At 36.8% G+C, this 24510-nt stretch overlaps 1 protein-coding gene across 1 annotated transcript in view; it reads right to left on the bottom strand.

Moving 5' to 3' along the window:
- Positions 1-24510, bottom strand: part of LOC120517477 (cytosolic 5'-nucleotidase 1A-like) — a 56066-nt gene that overhangs the window by 7950 nt on the left and 23606 nt on the right. The window contains exons 3-5 of the mRNA XM_039739822.1: positions 20096-20225; positions 19217-19339; positions 11475-11659 (exon numbers count right to left, since the gene is read on the bottom strand). Of these exons, the coding sequence (XP_039595756.1) occupies positions 11475-11659; positions 19217-19339; positions 20096-20225 (438 nt within the window). The remainder of the gene's footprint in view (positions 1-11474; positions 11660-19216; positions 19340-20095; positions 20226-24510) is intronic.

The raw sequence follows: 24510 nt of genomic DNA, 5'->3' as shown, positions 1-24510 counted from the left end.
TGGAGCAAAGTACTGCAGAAGAGGCCCTTGCTAAGAGCTCTTCACAAAGCTGCTCTGTAACAGTGGGCTCGATGCCATAAACGCTGAGCTATTGATGCATGGAAACATGTTATCTAGTCTAATGAGTTGTGTTTCTCCATGTAGTTGAATGATGTGGGTCCACAAGTACGTTAACCACATGAACCATTCATTGAGGACTGTCGGCTCTCTAATGTTCTTGGGGTGTGTCAGTTATTAGGAAATAGGTTCCTTTGGTTGAGATGATGACACACTTGAACCAAAAGGCTGCATTAACACAACCATGTGTTACAGTGGTGTGAAAAACTATTTGCCCCCTTCCTGATTTCTTATTCTTTTGCATGTTTGTCACACAAAATGTTTCTGATCATCAAACACATTTAACCATTAGTCAAATATAACACAAGTAAACACAAAATGCAGTTTTTAAAATGATGGTTTTATTATTTAGGAGAAAAAATCCAAACCTACATGGCCCTGTGTGAAAAAGTAATTGCCCCTTGTTAAAAAATAACCTAACTGTGGTGTATCACACCTGAGTTCAATTTCCGTGGCCACCCCCAGGCCTGATGACTGCCACACCTGTTTCAATCAAGAAATCACTTAAATAGGAGCTGCCTGACACAGAGAAGTAGACCAAAAGCACATTAAAAGCTAGACATCATGCCAAGATCCAAAGAAATTCAGGAATAAATGAGAACAGAAGTAACTGAGATCTATCAGTCTGGTAAAGGTTATAAAGCCATTTCTAAAGCTTTGGGACTCCAGCAAACCACAGTGAGAGCCATTATCCATAAATGGCAAAAACATGGAACAGTGGTGAACCTTCCCAGGAGTGGCCGGCCCCAAGAGCGCAGAGACAACTCATCCGAGAGGTCACAAAAGACCCCAGGACAACGTCTAAAGAACTGCAGGCCTCACTTGCCTCAATTAAGGTCAGTGTTCACGACTCCACCATAAGAAAGAGACTGGGCAAAAACGGCCTGCCTGGCAGATTTCCAAGACGCAAACCACTGTTAAGCAAAAAGAACATTAGGGCTCGTCTCAATTTTGCTAAGAAACATCTCAATGATTGCCAAGACTTTTGGGAAAATACCTTGTGGACTGATGAGACAAAAGTTGAACTTTTTAGAAGGCAAATGTCCTGTTACATCTGGTGTAAAAGGAACACAGCATTTCAGAAAAAGAACATCATACCAACAGTAAAATATGGTGGTGGTAGTGTGATAGTCTGGGGTTGTTTTGCTGCTTCAGGACCTGGAAGGCTTGCTGTGATAGATGGAACCATGAATTCTACTGTCTACCAAAAATCCTGAAGGAGAATGTCCGGCCATCTGTTCGTCAACTCAAGCTGAAGCGATCTTGGGTGCTGCAACAGGACAATGACCCAAAACACACCAACAAATCCACCTCTGAATGGCTGAAGAAAAACAAAATGAAGACTTTGGAGTGGCCTAGTCAAAGTCCTGACCTGAATCTAATTGAGATGCTATGGCATGACCTTAAAAAGGCGGTTCATGCTAGAAAACCCTTAAATAAAGCTGAATTACAACAATTCTGCAAAGATGAGTGGGCCAAAATTCCTCCAGAGCGCTGTAAAAGACTCATTGCAAGTTATCGCAAACGCTTGATTGCAGTTATTGCTGCTAAGGGTGGCCCAACCAGTTATTAGGTTCAGGGGCAATTACGTTTTCACACAGGGCCATGTAGGTTTGGATTTTTTTTTCTCCCTAAATAATAAAAACCATCATTTAAAAACTGCATTTTGTGTTTACTTGTGTTATATTTGACTAATGGTTAAATGTGTTTGATGATCAGAAACATTTTGTGTGACAAACATGCAAAAGAATAAGAAATCAGGAAGGGGGCAAATAGTTTTTCACACCACTGTATATTTTGTGTTTCAAATAAACACAGAATGGCTATCCCAGTCTTCTAATACAGCAATTATTGCATGCAAATTCTGAAGTATCTCAACTGACTCACAAAAATTGGAGCAACAAGTGAAACACTGGAGAGCATGTCCAAACAAATCTAGCCAAATTGTGGGATTTGATGCTGAAAAAGTGGATTAAAATTGATGTTGTCTACATGGTCGTCTGGTGTTGTCCATGGTAGACAGAATGAACGCTGTTCTTCAATCTCTTAGGTTACTATTTTTTTGTCCTGTGGGTTTAAAAGGGAGGATTAAAGTGATGAGTTATTCTGATCTATGTGTTTAAATTACAATTGATTAAACAGATAAAGTGAAGGGGTGGTCCAAAAAAAGGTGGTATGGTGTGGAGATTTTAATGCACATGGTACTTTATGGAGTTGCTTGACAAAGGATGGAAATGGCTTGATTGTAGAGGAGTATTCAGATACGCATCAATATGTTTAAATGATGGTAGTGGTAAAATAATAAATGTAAAAAATAATAAATAAAATGTAGTTGGTCTCACATTAGGTTCTAAAAGATTGTCAGGAATGAATCAGATATCATGAGTGACTGTTACCCAATATTTGTTGATACATCAGACTTCCAATACGACTCGGAGTCCTGCCACGTGCAAACGTTTGCTGATGACACTGCTATTGTGGGCTGCATCAGGAGTGGGCAGGAGGAGGAGGAGTACAGGAAGCTAATCAAACACTTTGTTAAATGGTGCAACTCAACCACTTACACCTTAACATCAGCAAGACCAAGGAGCTGGTGGTGGATTTTAGGAGGCCCAGGCCCCTCATGGACCCTGTGATCATCAGAGGTGACTGTGTGCAGAGGGTGCAGACCTATAAATATCTGGGAGTGCAGCTAGATGACAAATTGGACTGGATTGCCAATACTGATGCTCTGTGTAAGAAAGGTCAGAGCCGCCTATACTTTCTTAGAAGGTTGGCGTCCTTCAACATCTGCAATAAGATGCTGCTGATGTTCTACCAGACGGTTGTGGCGAGTGCCCTCTTCTACGCGGTGGTGTGCTGGGGAAGCAGCATAAAGATGAAAGACGCCTCACGCCTGGACAAACTTGTTAAGAAGGCAGGCTCTATTGTAGGAGTAAAGTTGGACAGTTTAACATCTGTGGCAGAGTGACGGGCACTAAGCAAACTCCTGTCAATCATGAAGAATCCACTGCATCCACTGAACAGTGTAATTTCCAGGCAGAGGAGTAGCTTCAGTGACAGACTTTTGTCATTGTCTTACTCCACTGACAGACTGAGGACATTGTTCCTCCCCCACACTATGCGACTCTTCAATTCCACCAGGGGGAGTAAATGCTAACATTACTCAAAGTTATTGTCTGCTTTTACATGCATTTTTATTACTATTTAATTTAATATTGTTTTTTGTATCAGTATACTGCTGCTGGATTATGTGAATTTCCCCTTGGGATTAACAAAGTATCTATCTATCTATCTATCTATCTATCTATCTATCTATCTATCTATCTATCTATCTATCTATCTATCTATCTATCTATCTATCTATCTATCTATCTATCTATCTATCTAAATAGGTGTAGATATACATATATATAGAAAGAGAAAAGGTAGGTGGTATAAAGAGGTGACTGTACTGTTCTAGTTAAGGTTTGAAATAGGAAAGGATTAAGATTAGCACTATGTAGTGGTGAAATTCAGCATTTCTTTACTTAAGGAACAGCCTGTATCTTGGCAATGATGTCGTCAAGCTGTGCACCAGAAAGTAAAAACAAACGGAGAGCACATGTTTACCTCACTGGCTTTGAAGGCATTGTGATTTTACCCTATTCCAACTGGCCTCACTAAACTCTTGTTTGTGTGGTCATTGGAAGTGAGTTTATGTGACTGTCGACTCAGGCAGGGCGCTGAGGCAGAGGGCAGGACAGTGACATTTTGAAAAAGCATATTGGGAGAGGTTTATTGAATTATGTGCAGATAAAATGCAATTTGTTTTCAACAGACAGATTTAGAGATAATAGCAAAAAAGGAAGTAAAAAAACTAAAGAAAAAGTCTGTTCTATGGTGGACAAAAGAATACTATGTGGCAATCAGTCAGTGGAATAAGGTGTTCAGAAAGCTAAAGAAAAAGCTTTCTCCAAATTATACAGTATGTTGGAATATAAAAGGGCCTGTGTATGAGTAAGACAGGTAGTGAAAATGGGAAACGTCATACTGTAATAGAATTGGTAGAGATACAAAGATTAGGGAAGTGTGGGGAAAGAAAATGAGGGAATTTAGTAAAAATATCACAATACCATCATTGATTAAAAAAAAAGTTAGAATGGCATTTACAAGAAAGAGAAATCCATAGTATTAGCCAGATCATTTACTAAAATTCATCATATAAAAAATGTATGTTTGGAAGCTAAAAAGAGTAAGAATGAAGTTTTAAGTGAATACCCAGGGGCATTAGAGGTAAGGAATAAGTTTGACTGTATAATGGATGTGGGCTTTACAATACCTGAATTCATAAAATCATTCAGAATTTCACATCAATTCTCACCAAAAAAGGATGACATATTTCTATTTGTATAGTGGAACATTTGATAGAAAGTTCTCTAAAGCTTATATATATGTTAATATTTTATAATCAAATTTGGAGGGTAGATTGTATTCCTTCAGCAAGGAAATCTGTGGTGGTAATTGGAATATTGAAACCTGGAAAAGATCCAACAGAGGTAAGAATTTACAGACCAATTTCATTGACGTCTCATTTATGTAAAATAATGGAACTTCTGGTAACTGAACACCTAATGTATTTCTCCGAGAAAAGGTGTAGGTTGTCAAATTATCAAAGTGGTCTCCATAAATAAAGAATGACACTGAATTCTGTTCGGTTTAGAAGATGATGTCAGGAAGGCTCAAGTTGATTAGGAAGCTGTCGTATTAATATTTGATATTGAAAATGATTATGATATGATGTTGAAGAAGAGACTGTTGATTGAATTAAATTTATTAGATGTAGGAGGAATGATATATAATTTTATTCTAAATTTCTTGTTTGGTAGAACAATTCACCAAAGAGTTGGGGTAGAATATTCCAACAAATAGTAACAGTGATTATGTAGTTAGTTATTTATTATTTAATATAATGATACAGGATATTTTTTATGAGATTGGGCCAGAGATTGGTAAATCATGTAATTCAAATGATAAAGCTTTATAGTAGGGAAAAAATTCCAATATGCAGTTAAGAACATTCAACAAGCAATTAATGGAATAGAACTATGGGCAAATGTTTGTGTGGATATGAATGGGGATCTACAATTAGCTTTATTAAATATTTGATCAGATACAATGTTGATTATGAGCTTCCATAAGAATTCCATATAATTGCTTCCAGCACAGCAGGTATGTTGGAGTGAACCTTGGCAGAGAAATTCTTGACCTGTCAATCAGTTCCCTGAGAAGTAACAACAGATAGCTGATATAAACTAATGAAGAAAGTGTTTCAGTAAAAAAATAGAATTGGCCCTCTTTAAACATTAATAAAATACAGTTTGAGCATCATTAATTACTTCTGAGGTTTAATATGTTAGTCAAAAACAATGCACATTCTTATAATGAGTTGGTGGTATGAAATATTATGTATGTGAGTGTACATTTAGCAGGTTTGGCTGCATTTCCCTACTTGATTAAGGGTCAGAGTTGTCAAAAATCTATTTACGTTGAAATTTTCTTTTATAAATCCCAACATTTGTATGGAAAGTTGCATGCAAACATTTTGAGTTTATTTTTGTACATACGTAAGTTTAATAAATTTGACACCTTTTTTTATGGGTGCCATTCAGGAGTTTTGAACAGGCGTGAAGGTGTTATCAATGTAATGTTCCTGGCCTGCTTTTGTGGCTTATTTAGGAGGCCCTAACGCTTTTTCACTATTTTTATGACTTTCTCTCTGAAAGATGATACAATAATTGTTCAGAACATGACAATAATTCAATTATGTTATCATAAAATAGTTTGCTGGGTCTCAGTTTGACTTTTGCTGCTGTTATAATGTAAGAAAGCACATTTATTCATGTAGAGGAAGGAAATGTGTGTGTTTTATTTTTCGATTTGGTTGATATTTATTCATTCTCTTTATTTTCTTTTTGAACACAGTGATTGTACTGCTTGCATGAGTTTATCTTTGACTGAACTGTTTGCTAATGTATAGGTTATTGTTAAATAAAAACAAACTATTGGGAGTATGTAACTGCCTGGCTCACTCAGACAGATGTCACATAGAGTTATCATCAGTGTCTACAGAAGCACAGGCTCCTTAGTTGCATAGCTGGTAAGCAAATCATTTGGCATCAGCACATGAATAAAAAATGAGAATTTTTAATTAAATGGATACACTGTCCTCTCATTTAAATTTCATCTAATATGGCATGAAGCATAGTAGGTAGAATGACAAATGCAGCATTAGGTCACTATTTCTTCTAACACTGCCATTATTACATTATTTGTGAATTGTTTTTTTATATTCTTTCCACTCCCATTTTTTTGAAGACAGGAATACAGTATGTTGTTACAGGGTCTTTTGAAGCTGTAAGATATCTATAAGTATCAGGTGTGAGGCAAAACCCAACAATTAATTGGAAATGTATACTCTGCAGCATATACATGCATATGCTCATGCACAAAAATAATTATTTCTTAATTTCTTCATCATAGGTATGTTGCCTATTTTGAAATTATTTTCTTACATTTTGCATGCATGTGCTTTGTTCCTCACTATAGAGTACAACTAAGTTCCTTCTAGACTGGAGTTTATATGCCTTCACTGATGTGGAAGACTCACAGGAAGAGTTAAAAGAATTTGCTGAGAATAGGATGGAGTGGCCAGCTCAGCTCAGTTTGTTGCGACCATGACTGACATCTAGACAAGCGGAAAAAATGAAAATGAAAATGAATGAATGTATGAATTAATGAGCCATAATATTATTTGAAGTTTCATTCAGTTTCATTTTATGCTGTAATGTTTAACACATTTGAGTGTAACATATTTGCCCTTTGTGCATGTCTTTGGTCACCATGATAAGAAAACTATTTATCATGTATGGAAGGAGATGGAAATAGCCTCCAAACAATAGAACCATGAGAAAGCCATCACAGATTCTTTGTATCTTGGTTGGGATAACTTGTGACCACTGTTGAATGACAGCGAAGCATACAGTCGGCCCTTTTTCTTTCAGTGAGAGTAAGGAGTGTTGGAGGTGATCTTTTTAGGAAAACAAACTGCACCAGCAGGTGTTATGACTGCAGCAGACAAAGGTGTAATCTTCAAAACTTTTTATATAACGGCAGTATGTGCAACTCCTGACTATTCTGACTGGAGACGCTGATCCAGTAAGGTAACCCTTGTCTTTGATTAGAACATTAAAACAATGAAAATATTGTAATGAGAACAGGCCATTGAGCCCAACAAGCTTGTCAATCCCATTCACTCCCAATAACATCAAGTTGAGAGTTGAAGATTTCTAATGTTTTAATTTCCACCAAACTACTTGGTAGTTTATTCCAAATGTCTATAGTTTTTTGTGTGAAGAAAATATTTTTAACCTTTGCATAAAATATATCCTTAAAAAATGTCCAACCATGTCCCCATGTTCTTGTTGAACAGTTTATTTTAAAGCACCAGCTTGGATCAACTGTACTAGTTCCCTTCATAATTTTGAACACTTCAATCAAGCCTTCTCTTCATCTCTGTTTGCTTAAACTGAACAGGTCCAGATTCTTCAGTCTTTCCTTGCAGCTTATACTTCATTGTCCCGGTATCCGTCTAGTTGCTTCCCTCAGGATTTTTGTAGTACTTATATGTCTTTTTTTGTAATATGGAGACCAACACTGTATGCAGTATTCTGGATAAGGACCCATTAATGTGCTATATAAGTTAAGCATATCCTCCCAAGACTTTTGATCCACACATCATGATATACCGTATAATCTAACATTCTGTTGGCTTTGTTGATAGCTTCTGTGTGCTATCTTGAGATAGAAAGTGATCAGTCCACTATGACTCTTAGATTCTTATAAGCAGTACTTTCAAGTTTTAAACCCCTCAATGTGTATTGAAATCTAACATTTTTACTTCCTACTGTAATACCTTAAATCTGCTTATCTTAAATTCCATCTACCTCAAATATGATCAAGTTGGCATGCTGTCCAGTAATGTAAAATCAAGTTGATTCTACATTATCTGCTGCTCCTCATAGATTGATGTCATCTTCAAACTTAAATGGCTTGTTGTTTATAATCTTATCCTTTGTTGCTTCCATTTATTTAGTTGTGATGCTTGTTTAGGTTAGCGTCTTATATGCACTAGGATCAGTCGAATCACCTTTTTATACAAAAGGGATAATGTTTGCTAGTTTCAATCTTTAGGAATTGGTCAAGGGTTTATATGTAAGCTTACTAGCCTCCTTAACCATTCAAGGATACATTTTATGTGGTCTTAGTAATCTGTTAGATTTCAGTCTATTTAAACTGAGCACCACCTCTCCCTCTATAATTTCCAAATCACTAAGTACCTCTTTAATAACTCTGGTTACTGTTTAAAGTTATTGACATATTTCCACATGTAAACAAAAATTAAAGCACTTGCCATTTCACTTTCTGTGTATTTTTCTCTCCATTAATGTTAGCACCACTCTCCTCCTTCACCTTTCTATTGCTACTAAAACAATGAAAAAAAACTCATTGGGTTACTTTCACTGTTTCTGTAGTAGTATTTCACTCAAGCTGCTTTTTAGCCTTTCTAAAGTAATTTTTCACCATTGCTCTCAAACTCACATATGCCCTTACAGTTAACACTGCAGATAGATAGATAGTGTGGAGGATTGCCGGCTTTCCATGCCGGTCCGCACCTCCAGGCCTCCAGCAGGAGCTCTCCCGACAGCAGAATCGTGCCCCGAGGTCCAGCAGGGCCTTATGGACCTTGTAGTATTTTTACACAACCCTGCTGGATACCTTGGGGGCCACCAGGAGTCGCTGTGGGGGGGCTTATGGGCTCTTTTATGCCCTATGACCCGGGAGTACGTCATGGTCACGTGACAGGAAGGAACGACGTGCTCCCGGGTTAAAGAAAAGGACTGATTGTCCTGACCCGGAAGGAGTAAGGAACTATGGACTGTCGGGACAGGAATACCTCCGGGTCAGGGGCTATAAAAGGACGGTGCCTCAGTCCAGACAATGAGCTGAGCTGGGAGGTAGGAGGGCGAAGTGTCTGGGCGAGGAGGAGAGGTTATTGTGTTTATAGTGTTGGTTAAAATATATGAGTAGTGTGGAAGGTGCTTGGTGCACTGTGAGTCGCAATAAAAAGTATTAGACTTTTACCCGTTATTTGGAGTCATCCCTGAGGGTTCAAGGGCGCTATATAGCGCCTTTTTCACAATAGATAGATAGATAGATAGATAGATAGATAGATAGATAGATAGATAGATAGACAGATAGATAGGGTACTTTATTAATCCCAAGGGCAAATCCACATACTCCAGCAGCAGCATACTGATAAAGAACAATATTAAATTAAAGAGTGATAACAATGAAGGTATAACAGATAGACAATAATTTTGTATAATATTAATGTTTACCCCCCGGGTGGAATTGAAGAGTCACATAGTGACTTATGACTTCTTACGTGCCTTACACAGCTGTTTTTCTTTTAGAAATTCTATTTCATCTCATTATTCATCCATCACCAAGTTCTCTTTAATTCCTTACTGCTTCTAAACTTCCTCTGCTGTCCCATACTTAAAGGAATACACATAAAAATCCTATTTCTTTATGTGTTACTTACTCCCCTCATTCATTGGTCAAGAGTTCAAAATGGCAGTCCTATGTGGACTTATGTTTCCTGTTTATGATCTGTGCTAATTTTTCCAGATTTATTTAAAATTATTTTATCAAAAAACTGACAGATTAGTGACATCATTAACATGAGGTTTTGTTTTTTCTTTTTTGCATAGATGTTTTATAGATGGTCTGTCATTGTACAGTATTGGTCTCCATTTGCATGTATCATATCATAAACTTTTTTTCATTTGTATGAAAACATGAGATTAAAATTTTTTCTCAGCCTTTACTACAAATTACATATAAAAACTTCATGTTGGGGACAAGTATTGCTTTAACAGCGTATTCCAATTATGCTATTTAGGCTTTGCTACATCTGCTCAAACTTTGCTCAGATAAAATTATACTCAAATGTTCTAGTTTTTATAAATTAACTCTGCCAAAACATTGTAAACACTATATTATATTATAGTCATTAGATTTCCTTAGTTTTTTAATTACACATATCCCCTTAATCATATTCTGTTATTTCAATATACTAAATCTAGACAGGCTTCTCCCCTTGTTGGTGTGTTAACATGTTGTTTTAAAACTGTCACTGATTACCTCCCAAATCTTCTGTTCTTGTTATCTGCAATTTGTAAGGCTAGCCAAGATAATATTGGCGTAATTAAGTCCATGACTAAAACATACCTTTCTGAAGTTGCTGTTTTTTTATAATATTCTAAAGGTAGAAATTGAAACTAATGTCTGTATTAGGAGTTAATACTGTATAAGGCCTGGATCTCTAATATTTTCTAGTCGAATCCTAACATTCTCACTAAGTTATGGCTGACCATCTAATTAAAAAAGATTTGCATTCAGACCTTATTTCACAGAAATAATAATAATGCTCCTCCACCTTTTCAGTTGTACCTCTCATTTCTAAATAATGCAAACATCTATATTATTCTCATCCCCATCTCTGTTTATTTAGCCAGGTATCTGTTATTCCTGTTATATTATAGTAATGTGGAGCTTCACATAAATCCAATTCATTTATTTTATTCTTGATACTACTACCAGTAACGTAAGGCAAGTAATTGTTAATGCATTACTTACTTATTTACTTAGGTGGATGCTGCACATTTGTGGTGGTTGAAATAGTTCACCCCTCTCAATGTAAACCACGTTAAGTGTCTTGCAAAGCACTCCATAAATGCAATGTCTTCTACTTTAGTCTGGCTTTTTAACAATGGACTAGAACTTTTATATTTACCTTGTAACTATTGATTATATAAGACTTTGCAGCTGTTAGAAAGCTTAATAAGTCTGGCAATATCTAGAGTGATTTCCAACTGCAGGGTGGGAATGGTTATAGCAGAGAAAAGACAGAAGTAAGTTGTTTTTTTAATGTGAAAATGGAAGGTTATCTTTTCTTCTGTATTTTCCTAGCCTGATTTCTTCATGTTTGCAAACTCTCCTGTATCTCTTTGCCCTAATGTGTGCACTAGCAGTACATCTTAATTGCCATACCATCTTTACTCTTGTTTCAGAAAATTTGTTACTGCATATCAACATGTTTCATAATATTAAAATATTTTAGTCTCCTCCATGATAGACGTCCTACTTCACCATTAAGTTTAAATCCTCAGTGAATGAATTCACATTTTTTTGGAGGTAGTATCATTTGAGACAGTGAGTTTCTATATTGTGTAAAGAGGTGTATCACTTACATGTGCAAGTGGGTGGTTCTCGTGTGCCTTCTCATGCTCGAAGAACTTGTCAAGCCCGTGTGCTTTCACAATCTGCTCTGATTCATCAGAAAAGAGTACAGCATCGCCATCAAAAGCTACACGAAGCTGGGTGTCTGACACTTCCACTACCTTGTCTGGGCTGTAGATAGTTGCTGCTGCTATTCCTATCAAGAAGAAGAAATAATTTATATTAATAGCACAGTCTTAACTAAATCATTAGTTAGTCAAGTAAATAACTAGAACAGTAAACAATGTAAAAATGATAAAGTAGCACTGAAGGTGAGAGGATACTACAGGAGTGAAGCCAAACATTTCCGGAAAGATGGGGTAGACTTTTTCTTTCCAGAAATCTTAAATATGATACAATCAAAATCACAAAGCCTAAGATGGCAATTCTTGTACCCACAGTTTTGCTCATTTTTATTTTGTGTGTTTAGATCTAAATTTTAGCAAACAAAATGTATGGGCTGCTGAGCAATTTCTGAGACAATGACTGTGATCACTTAGTTTTGCCTTACTTAAGTTTTAATGAGAGACCAAGCTTTAATGTGCTTTGATTCAGCTGGAAGTCTCTACCCCTCACCCATCCTGGCCCTGAGTATAAACAAATAAAGGGCTTGTTGTGGATATCGAGACATATAGAAGGGCTATGATACGAGAAAGGTAAAGACATGTGATTCTTTGGGTTTCCAATCAATAATAAAACCAGACAAACTTCCATCCTAATGCTCAATTGTTATCATTGTCTGTTGTTAATACATTTGTAAGACAGCTTACTCTATATCCTAAAATAACTTTGAATGAAGACTGGGTTTCCTGTGAATTATCCCAGCTGCAGATTATGTTGAGTGCTGTCTGCCCTCATTGCCCTTCCGGTCACATATGTTTGGCAGCTGGCTTAATTTCAGCCAGTTTGACAGTTGGGTGCATAATTTCTCCCATATCCTCATGATGACATTAACTGACAAGATGGCTGGCTGTTTTGAAGATGCCTGGTTTGATAAGTTCTGATAACTGAACTGTCACATAAGAGCCTGAGCCCAGGTCCTGCATCTTGTCTTACAGAAAAGTCAAAGTCCTTGCTGAAATACTGCTCTATAGCATGTTTTATTAATTAATGTACATATATCATTTTTATCACTTATTTATTTTTTGTGAAACATACATTGTGGAATGTATTATAAGTATTATGTGCAGAGCTGGGGCACTTACTCAGAGAAAGAGATCCATTGCAAATTACTAATGATTTCTCTTAAATTGTAAAAAGATTTCTTTACTTATTATTTCATGGAAAAATTAACCACATAACTAATTTCTTTTACACTACTCTCTAAACTCATGAAAATATGTACGATTTGGCAAATACACTATGACATCCACATGTACTTGCAGCATTTTAAAAGTGTCAAGTCCACTATGATATCAAGGTCCTTCTTTAAGGTGTATTTTTGAGTTTCCTAGAAACCTCCAATTGTGTATTCAAATCTTACATTTCTACTTTTTAGAAGTAAATACCTTACATTTATCTATGTATATAAAAGTCAATATGTGTATGTATATATGTTCCAGCATCACTTCCAAACAGCTGGAGCGATTTTCATGAAACTTGGTACACATTTTTCTCAATGGACAACTAAAAATACTGTAGGGTGAAATCAGCCCTAACCCACCCCCTTCTAGGTAGGGAGGGGGGTGATCTTATGGTGTTGTATGCATGTTATCATTCAGTTGACACTCGGAATGACCACCAGAGGGCAAACTGAAGCTGACTTCCAGCATTCTTTATGTTTGAGCACCACCACTGCACGCCCCTGTTGCTTTTGAAATTAAATAGAGTTCTACGTGTGCAAGTGTGTGTGTCGTTTCAGTCTGAAAGTGAGACGTAGAGTCAAGGTGAGGGCTCCAGCTCCGAGGATACGCAAGTAAGGCCAGCACACCGGCAAAAGGAAACCTCCTAAGAAAGACAGTCACTTAGCTGCTAATTTACACATGATTCGAGCAACACGAATCCTCCTAGGAGAGAGATACCCAGAGTAGTTCTGACGATTTCAATACTTTCTAGGATCTTACACAGTTAGTATATATATTTATATATAAATCTATATACAGTAGAGTCTCGCTTATGCAACCTTCTCTTATCCAACATTCTGTATTATCCGACATCCCACCACAAAAACGCAGTTCTTTTTTTCAGTAAATTTTTTCTGTTTTGTTGTAAAACATGATTACAGTGGATTATATGGCCAGCCCTCTCTGGTGTGTGTGTGCGCACCTGTGTCTCTTTCGCTCGCGTGTGTGTGCGCGCCTGTGTCTCTCTCACTCGTGTGCATGCGTGCGCCTGCCTGTGTCTCTCTTGCGCGTGCATGTGTGTGTGTGCGTGCACCTGCCTGTCTCTCTCGCATGTGTGTGTGCATGTGCCTGCCTGTGTCTCTCTCGCGCATGCGTGTGTGTGTGTGTGTGCGTGTCTGTCTGTGTCTCTCTCTCTCGCGCTCTTTCTCTCTTGCTGCACAGGGAATTCACAGGGAGAGACTGAACACGTGCTGAAATCATCGGCGCGCACAAACCGAAAGGGAAACTGGCTCATTCGTATACCTAGTGTGTGGTCGTGAACAGATGCAAAAGTTTGGCGAACTTTTTGGTCATAACCCGATTTGTACATGTTCAGAGATGTTCATGAACTGTGGTTCCACTGTATTAGGTTCGTAAAATTCTAACATAGTTTGACGTCTAATAGGCTTTTTCTTAACACCTCCCATTATCCGACATTTTCGCTTATCCGATGTTCTGCCGGCTCGTTTATGTCGGATAAGCGAGACTCTACTGTATATATATATATATATATATATATATAAATCAAATACCACTGACTCAATCATCACGAAATCTCCCGAACCATGATAACTTGAGACTTAAAATTTGGAATGTAGGTTACCTTTGGCCTATAGGTGCTCGCTTAGAAACGGTTTTAAAAATTTCATGGTCCAAGCACATTCTGTCTGTATGTCTCTCCGCTTTTCATGAGAGAATTACTTTGCGGATTTAGATCTGGTTGTTTTCCATAATTTGCTTGAACTTTCCGGTTGATTTTGTGACTTCTCTCATCGCACTAAGTACCATAGTTTGCTTGCAGTACCAATGTATTTATGCAAATCCAACAGAGTGGCTGTGGGCCAAAAGCAGGGGGCGGGGCCTTCCTCATTCACTCGGCAACCTCTGTTTGAGTTGGTCTACGTCTCACCATGTGTTGCGGTGCACCTTGCCTCTGCTTAGCTGGCGATACCTATTTGTTCAGCAGACATTATCATCTACAGATTGTTAACGAGTAACGTTTGATGTTTTTAAGAGAAAGATCAGAGCTACATGTGTTTTACAGGGTAGCTGCTGACTGCCAGAGATATCATGGCAATGTGCTTTTCTCCCCACGGGAACGCTTTCCCATCAGAGCTGATCACGATCAGATATAGTGTCTAATGTCTATTGTCTAATGTCTATTGAATTTTAAAGTTTGTCCTGTTTCATTAAGTCAATGTATGCGCGTGTGTATATGTATATACTGTACATTCCAGCATCACTTCCAAATGGCTGGAGCGATGTTTTTCATTGGTCGACTTAAAATACTGTAGGGGGAAATGAACCCTAACCCACCCCCTTCTGGGTACGGTGGGTGGTGATCTTGCGGTCATGTATGCATGTTATCATCCAGTTAACACTTGGAACGATCACCAGAGGGTGAAATGGAGGTGACTGCTGGCATTCTTTATGTTTAACCGCCACCTCACGCCTGTTGCTTTTGAAATTAAATAGAGTTGGCTGGTTCAAAGTGTCAACTGGATGATAACATACATACAAAACTGTAAAACAAGCACATTAGTGAGTCTTCATTGTTTGTTAATTTATGTTTATTTTTAAAGTTGTTTTTTTTTATTATATTTTTCTCAAACAATTAAAAAAACACTTTATTTTCCTCCCGGGCAACGCTGGGTATTTCAGCTAGTTTACATTAAATTTCAGCTTACACAAATCTGCCCAGTCCTGTATTTTGTCCCTCTATAATGATAAGTGTGACTCTGCATTATCCTCCATTTCACCTACTGCAGTTTGGTATCATCTGCAAGCATAACCAGCTTATTATTTATTTTCTCATCCAGGTCATTTTTATATTAAAAGGAGAAGTGGGCCCAGTACTGATTCCTGAGAAACACCACATTTCACATAACCTAATTTTGAAAAAAATTCTTTCACTATACCCTTTTGTTCAGTGTTCAAGCTGGTTTTGTGCCCACCTACATGCTATGCCCTGAATTCCCACTTCTTTTAGTTTGATAAGCAGTCTTTCATGTGGGACCATATCAAAAGTTTGTTAGGAAATCAAGATGATAATATCATTTGCACCTACCTGACTGTATGTTTTTGTTGCTTCATCACAGAATTCTAGTAAATAAGTGAAACACAGTCTTCCCCTGTTTAAACCAATTTTGACTCTTTGCTAATACACCTGTTCTTGCCATGTGATTCTCACTACTTTTTTAATAGTTGCTTCTATTAATTTACTCACAATCCATACTAAGCTTACTTGCTTACAGTTACTTGAATCAACCTGATCAAACTTTTTATATAATGGGATAATATCCTCTAACCTCCAGTCCATCAGAATTTCCACAACGTACAATTGCATTCACTATTTCAATGTCTGTACACTTTAGTTCACTCTTATAATTTCTAATATGCTCCATGACCTTCTTCACTTTTTGTTTTTATTTTTATTACTTTAAAAAGTGACTCATCTTTCACTTTTACCATAATATTTCTCCCAAATTGTGTTTTAGCTTTCCTAATATCCTCTTTAATCATGCTCATAAACCCTACAGTTAGCACTGGAATTTTTTGTCTTGTATTGCCTGTTACCTTGGCTTGTTGGCATTCTCAGTAAGAATTACATAAATTTTAAAAATTCTCTCAGGGTAATTGGAGAGCCAGTTAAGTAGAACAATGATCACAGTGAAGCATTAAATGAAATTGAGCCTCGGTGATGGGGAACATTTTTAAAATAGAAAATCCTTAAATATAAATTTTACACTGGCCATAAACATGCCCAATAGAATGAATAGGAGGTCAAAAGGAACAAGTGTTTTAGCGAGTAACAGAGATTTCAAAGGTCTTTCTTTTAGGAATCACTAGGAGAAAAAGTCAGGGTTGATTAGTAGAGGTAATATACAGAAATTGTCAATAATCTGTCAACACGTTGCTTGAGGAAAACTAAATAAAACAAAACAAAACATTAACCTACAAAAGTCAAAAGTAGTAGTTCTTTTCCTATTTTTATCCAGCACTAGTCTCCCACTGCATTCTTCCTTTTCTTTGGTAATGTCATGTATGTTACTAAATTTGCTGATTATTCTTGAGTTTAAATGTTTTTGTTTTTGAAATTTTATTTTTAAATTTGGATTTTGAACTATAATAAACTTAGTTTTACTTTCATTTTTACTTATGTTTCGTTTGGGAATTATTATTTTATTATGTTTTGAATTTACTGAGACATCATTTTATTTTTTAGTGGGTTCCACCATGCTTAGTGATGTTCTGATAGTATTTAAAGTGCCAGTGTAAGTAGGCCATTGTCCCAATTTGTGGATGTACTTAACAAAGACTTTAGTGAGTGATTCTTGACATATTATATTTTTAAACTTCATGCTAGTTTCTTGAGACTTTGATTTTCAGTTTACATACTGGGTTTTGACACAAGATTGTTCTGTCTTTCTTGTTACAAAACCCAGGTTGTGTTTTGTTTTATATTTCCATCTGCTGGTTCTTCTCAGTTTCCCTGGTGCCTACCAATTTTGTTCCTGTGGCAGATCAGCTCAAAGCTTGAATGTATTAATTTGCATACAGCAAAGTCCCCTATATTGAACAGTTGTACTGACATAATAAGTTGCTTATGTGCTGGCCATAAATCGGTAATATCCTTGAATTTACCATTGGAAAATACCAGCACCTACTGTATACAAAAACATGGACACAAAGTGGCAGCACAATGATGCTACAGGGAGAACGAAATCAAAACAACAAGAAATATATATTAATAACATATCAGAATGAAACCAAAAATGCCCCAAATTAAAAACTAATGCATTCAAGACACAGTTCGGAAACAACCTTAACCTAAGCTGTCAATGACATTCTAGTACCCTGCAATGCAAGAAATGCTACAGTGCCTGTGCTGTCAGGCTGCAGTGCAGTTTTGACATTGACAACAGTATTTGATGGGACAGACTTGATTGTTTAAATTAACTGTCAGGCACTGTTCTAGGGTGGTATACTTCCTCCTAGGAAAGAAAGTCTACAGTGGTATTTCACAGGGCCCACAATATAAACCTGTATTGTGTCTTATTTTTTTTTGTCAAGTACAAGAAGTTTGAACACTCATGGCATAAGCATTTAAAGTATACCCAAGTAGTTGCTACCTAGAAAGATCAAGCTGCAGGATGAATAAACACAAATATGAAGATGTTGCTTAAAATTAGTTTGGTAAGGTAGTACTGGATGTAGTAGTTTACATTTTTCACATGCAGTCTGAAGCTTTTACAGGAACAACCTGGGATAAGTACTGGACCGTTCCCCATCAATGTGTAGGGCAGTGAGCCTAACAGAATGCTTGATTTTATTTGTAGAACACCCTTCAATCCATCAATTTTTAATCCATTCATCAAAGTGAATGACATGGGGAATCAGTGCCCATCCTAGGGGCATTGAGAGAAGGTAGAAACCAAGTCTTTACAGGATGCCAGTTTATTAATTACATGGTACACAGATGCACACATCAATACTTGCTGTCATACCAGCTTGTTAAAACCAGGATGCTGTAGCTGTGAAGAAGCACCACTAACTAGTGTGCAAGTACTCAACTCCAAAACAGTGAAGTCTAAATCTGAGAAGGGACAGTAATAGTGAAGAGTTACACCACATTGGAACTTATCAGAGTATTGTAAGTGAATCTGGGCAACATGTATATGTTTACTGTCTACTGTAATGTACTGTATACTGTACTGCCCTTGAAAGGGTTAAAAAAAAAGTAAGATATCTAATCGTGGGAATAAAGAGACTTGACTGCAAAGAAAGCCAACATAAAATGGACCTATATAGGCTAAAAAAGGATGGGGGATAACTGTGTGCATTTTTGATGGATAGTCATACAATTAAGTGTTAACATTTGACAACTGCAAACTGGAAATTGTAGTTAAAATAACTTTGAATTTAAACAAACATAAAGTACAAATGGATAGGAACAGAATACAAGGTTTTTACATTTGTGAAATTTGCTGTTGACACTCTAAATGGGAACAGATGTGTTTGTTCTTTCTAAGCAAAGAATGCAACTATAATTCTCCAGTGCAAAGGAGTCAGTTATTTCCCATGGTCTCTTGTTATCTTTTTCCTGTTTGGTTTGTTTTTTTTTTTTTAAGCAAAACTCATGGACTGATTGGCTTTCTCTTAAATTATCATGTAAATATACATTTTTATAATATAAAAAACAGAATGGAATTAGAAGAAAATAGTTTAAATCATCCTGGCATGAATATGTAGGTGTTGAGATTGGATCTTTTTTCAATAACCTTCTGGTACAAAAAACAAGTAAAAAAATCAATGAATGAATGCTTTAATATAATATAAGAGCCATTGTATATTTGTTATGTTTCTATTTTGGCACCCAAATCTTTACTCACCCTCTTCCAAAGCTTCTCGCACCTTCTCTGCATCAGCTGAGAGGTACAGGTTGGTATGATAGGCCTTGAGATAACCAATGGGGCTCTTTCCACCTGTCATACAGAACCTCTCAATGAATAAGTCTGTGAATTCAGAGAACAGAAAGATTTATAATTTTTTCTTTAAAAATATATAGTTGATCTTAACAACAAATATTTCAATTTACGTCAATGCTGACACTATTCCCAAAGAGAATACAAAATAATATTTTACAATTTAGGGGATTATTTATATTAAGTAAATTCAGTTAGGCAATATAGCACATGACCAAGGTTCTTGGAAACTGAATTAATTCAAGATGCTGAACATACCCTGCTGTGGCCAACAATTTACCTTACAGTTCTAGAAATGAGAATGAGAACTGGCAGTGCTCAGATTTTCCAGTGGAGTTCTATAAAGCCTCTACACCATCTGATTCTTCATCTGAAAAATGTTTGCTTTTTTGCTTCAGCTTCAGTAATTGGAATAAGCCCAACAGACTCCAATTTCTTCTCTATTAATTTCTTGAGCTGTTTTTTTTTTTTTGTTTTCCATTCTGGAAGCTATCCTTTTTCTTATCAGTGTGTAGCAGATGGTTGAATGTAACTGCTGTGTGTGCTTCCTTTGGCTGTACATTTACTGTACCTCCATGATTCTTATAACTTTTTGATCTATTTACATATATCATGTTGCACTCTTTCTATGCAATATCAGCATCATTTTGTCTCAGCCTTTGCTGCCAAGTATTCCATTCATCCTACATTTCATAACACAGCCACATCAGAGCACATAATCAGAATGAAAACACTTTTGTTTACAGGCATTGGTTTCTTGTGAGGGAAGTCAGTGGAAAGACTTACTGTAATGGTTGATGGTGTTGATGAGGCGAACTCCAACTTGTGCATGGTTATTGGTCATAAGAACAATGTCAAATAGCTCCTCACTGTCAGGGTAAAGTTCTCTCAGTCGACTATTCACTGCCTCAAGTGCCTGTGTGTACATAATGGATATGTAAGCCAAATTCTTTATAACAATATAACATTTACCTAAAGAACAGGCATAAAACTGCAGAGATGACAAGCATACATCAAACAAGGTGTGCCCTCTCATTTTTGCTTTAAAGCATATGCAGAGCTGAACTGAAATGAAATTAAGCTGGAAAATAGTTGAGTGAATAGATTCATGTTTCTCTAAATATACTGTGTAATCGGTTAAGAAAAATAACAATAAGCCATTCTGCCTAGCAGAGTACATGTGTATTCTTGAGCATCCATCCATCCATTATCCAACCCGTTATATCCTAACAACAGGGTCACAGGGGTCCGCTGGAGCCAATCCCAGCCATCACAGGGTGCAAGGCAGGAAACAAGCCCCAGCCAGGGTGCCAGCCCACCATAGGGCACACACACACACACCCACCCACACACTATGGACAATTGAGGATCGCCAATGCACCTAACCTGCATGTCTTTGGACTGTGGGAGGAACCCAGAGTACCCAGAGGAAACCCACGCTGACACAGGTAGAACATGCAGACTCCCCGCAGGGAGGACCTGGGAAGTGAACCTGGGTCTCCTAACTGTGAGGCAGCAGCGCTACCCATTGCACCACCATGCTGCCATTCTTGAGCATCAAAATTCAATTTCGAACTAAGAATTTTTTTGTACTCCATTAAAAAAACGGTGATAATTCATTCCTTCATTGTTGTGATATTCCTCAAAATCTTTGTTTATTTTGCCTCATTATTTGCTTAACTTTAAATGCTTTCATACCATTTTTACACATGTAATAAACTTTTTATACATTCCAGGATTTTTTACTTTAATTATTTTAAGTCTGTTTGTGATAAATGAATGGCTACAAACCAAACCCTGGTCTGCAGCTCTTCAGTGTCATTTTTCGTGTAGTAAATCCTTAAATAGAATTGCTTGTCACAGCCTGTAAATAATTCTTGTATTTCCTTGAATCCTAATTTGCTTGCTTTTACTTATGTTCCATTCAAAGAGACTTATTAATATCAACAATTATTATATAAATTGTTTAATACTTTATATTTTGAAAATACATTTACTATATGTAATAAGCATAACTTTAATATGGCACTATACTCTGTGCAAATATATTTTATAAATCTGCTTTTTTCTACTCACATGCACAGTTGACACAGAGCCAGATTTAGCACAGGGATTCACCATATAGAATAGTTAGAAGAACATTATAAGACACGACAGATAGAAACAACTGGGAAGTGGGCAGTCAGACTGAGGACTGTTGTATAATATTTTTGTTTGTCAAAGTCAGCATGAAACTGTATCCTCTTCTGCCTTGTTTGGAATTGCATGATTCATCTAAGTGGGGACCTGCACGTGAAGAAAGAAAATAAAGCCTTGGAACATTGCCTGGCACACCTTTGAAGCCAACAGACGATTGGGACATAATGTCATCCGATCCTGAAAATCCTTCCACTGCAATGGCGAAAATGGCAGACTGTACACATCTGGCCCCCACTCCCGAACTGGGTTCTTGCCAGTGTGTTCCTTCATCTGTTTTGCAGCATAAGCCATCATTAAACAAAGCTAAGTCATTTCTCCTATGTGATTTCTTACTGCTGTATTACTAAGGGAGGGGTATCGCCTTTTTATATTATATCTATATAGATTTGGGTTATGTAACGTGCCAAAATCACGAAACAACTCATTCCCAGGGAGCGAGCGCTGTCTGCTGGATAAACTGTATCAGAGTGGCATGGTGGCGCATGCATAGCACTGTTCTCTCGCACTATGGAGACCGGTGTTTGTGACCCATGTCCTCCCTGTGTGGAGTGTACATGTTCTCCCCATGCCTCAGTGTTCTCTGCTTTCCTCTCACTGTTCAAAGATATTCAGTTTAGGTAAATTGGCAACTCTAAATTGGTTCACACAATTTGAAAGTTTCTGTTCACCAACTGATGGACTGGCACCCTGGGTTTGTTTCTGCCTTGCGGCCTATGCTAGCTGTGATAGGCTCCATAATTCCCTCCCCCTGCGACCTTGACCTGGATTAAGTGGGTTAGAAAATGACATTACCTCTACCAGATCAGATTTCCTATTTTGGCCTTTTCTCTTTTAGTACACCGCTGTGTCTGGCTTTTATAATGTGGAACAATAATCTGGCTAATAAGGATATGCAGCAAAAACAGTACTTTACAGAACAGAGTCTAAAAAAGATTATGTATCCTATGCATCTCTACAGTAGATTTACACCACACACACACCATGATTTGCAAAACAAAATATTAAAGACATGTCAAAAATTATTTTTAGCTACAAAGTAAAAATTAATTATGAATTAAAAGTGCACCTAATATATAGAGACTATTGGCCAAAATAAAATTGATTCCAGTAAGACTGACTGTTAAAAATGTGATGTTGAAACCTCATAAACAAATTGGATTCTTCACAATAGGTTGTTTTAATGTTGAACAATTTGTTAGGATATAAACAGGTTAAGGTTAGTAACATTATTTTGAGAAGAATAAAGTCTTATTTCTGTTTCTTTAATGAAACATACAGATACCATTCCTTCAGTTGAGACTTCTCCTGATGCTTTTCCCTGGCTCTAAAAATCGTGCATTAGGGGCTGAGAAGTTGGATATAGACTGATTATTATTGATATGCTTTGAAGTAGGAATCTGAGAAAATGTATTGAATTCAAAGGTAATAGACTAGATGCAAAAAGAGGTCTGAAAAGGAAGGAACTATAGCAAAACAAAATTATTCACCTTAAGATAATCCATTGTAGATCCAACGGTACTTCAACTTCTAAAATACACTTGATGCCAGTCTTAGAGTCATGAAGAGAAATATTCCTTTCTATCAGCATATCATGTAACCATAAACATACAGTAGAACCAGATATACAAAATGCATACTGTATATACATGTGCATCATGAGTTATGCATTAGCTCCAATAATGACTCATGGTACTGATATTCAAAATGTAACAGTTTCTTTTATTAGTAAAGCATTTTAGATTGTTATTTATTTTACTGTTCCTGCCCTTGTCGGTAAATATTTAAATAAGAGCAGTAGTTCAAGATTTTGCTTATATTTTGATCTCATATCTAAGGAATGACTGCAATGCTAACATATACCATCTTACAAATACCTACAACTAGAAAGCGACACACCTGTTAGAAAAAGGAATTTTTGTCAAAACAACTTAAAGTAAATTGAAACAGGTTTCATCTGTCAGATGCGTAGGTGGTCAGCATGCTCATAGAAGTGGTTCCTCCACAGGCAAGAACAAGCTTGTGGGACAAAGTATTGAACATCACTCTATGAAACATTTCTGACTGTGTATGCCCATAAAATAATGCTGATCATTCCGAGCAATACATTGAAAAGGAGATCAAAACAGACAAGGGCAAATACAAATTGCTAATCAAAACTCAAAATATAGAAAAACAAAGCTAAAATTCAGAGAAAGGGGAACTCTAAGAAGTGGCTGTCTTAAGGTCAAAACTGCAAATGCTCAAGGAAAGTCAGTATTGTAGACTCCCCTTTTTAATATTCCCAGTGTCTCCATCATATGACTGCTGCATAGAAAATATTTCCATGCAACAGATTCAAGCTGAAGTGGTCTGAGACAACAACCAAGTGCGATGATGGACTAAGGGACAGATCCACAGACCACTCCTTACAACAACAGCCGCTCTTTAATTAGAACGTTGAAAATAAGAACAAGCAGAAGTTGGAAGTTCAAAGACTGTGATGTGGTAGAGCATTAAATAACAGAGGGTTTACACTTGGGAAGTGCCAATTATTAGTACAAATTTATAGATGAAAATATAAATGACACGTTTTTCTCAGAACATTAGCTAACGTGTCAAAATAGAAATCTGAAGTGCCTCTCAAAACTCCACTTAATATTAGTAGTAACAGTAGACAGTGGTTTTCAAGTTTAGTCTTGGGGATTATCATGTCTGCAGGTGCTTATTCAAAGCTACTTCACAATCGGTGTATCTTTTTTTTTTTTTTCTTTTAATTGATTTTATTGTTCAGTTATTTGGTCTACAAATAATGCTAAGAAATTCACAAATATGTTTATTTTTTGCAAATGATTTAAATGCTTATGTTTCTTTTGCTGATTTCTCTTTAATGTACCTTTTACTATGCACTTTGCTTTCTTAATTATACCAAAATGCCAATAAATACCAATGAGCAGTGCATATGCTGGTGCCAGGAATGTTTTATGCTAAGGCAGGACAATTATATTCACTTCCTTTTCACTTAT

The sequence above is a fragment of the Polypterus senegalus genome, chromosome 17 (assembly GCF_016835505.1).
Source record: "Polypterus senegalus isolate Bchr_013 chromosome 17, ASM1683550v1, whole genome shotgun sequence".
In the NCBI taxonomy this organism is placed as follows: domain Eukaryota; kingdom Metazoa; phylum Chordata; class Cladistia; order Polypteriformes; family Polypteridae; genus Polypterus; species Polypterus senegalus.
Note: the sequence above shows the minus strand (reverse complement) of the source record. Positions and strands in the feature narration are given on the sequence as shown.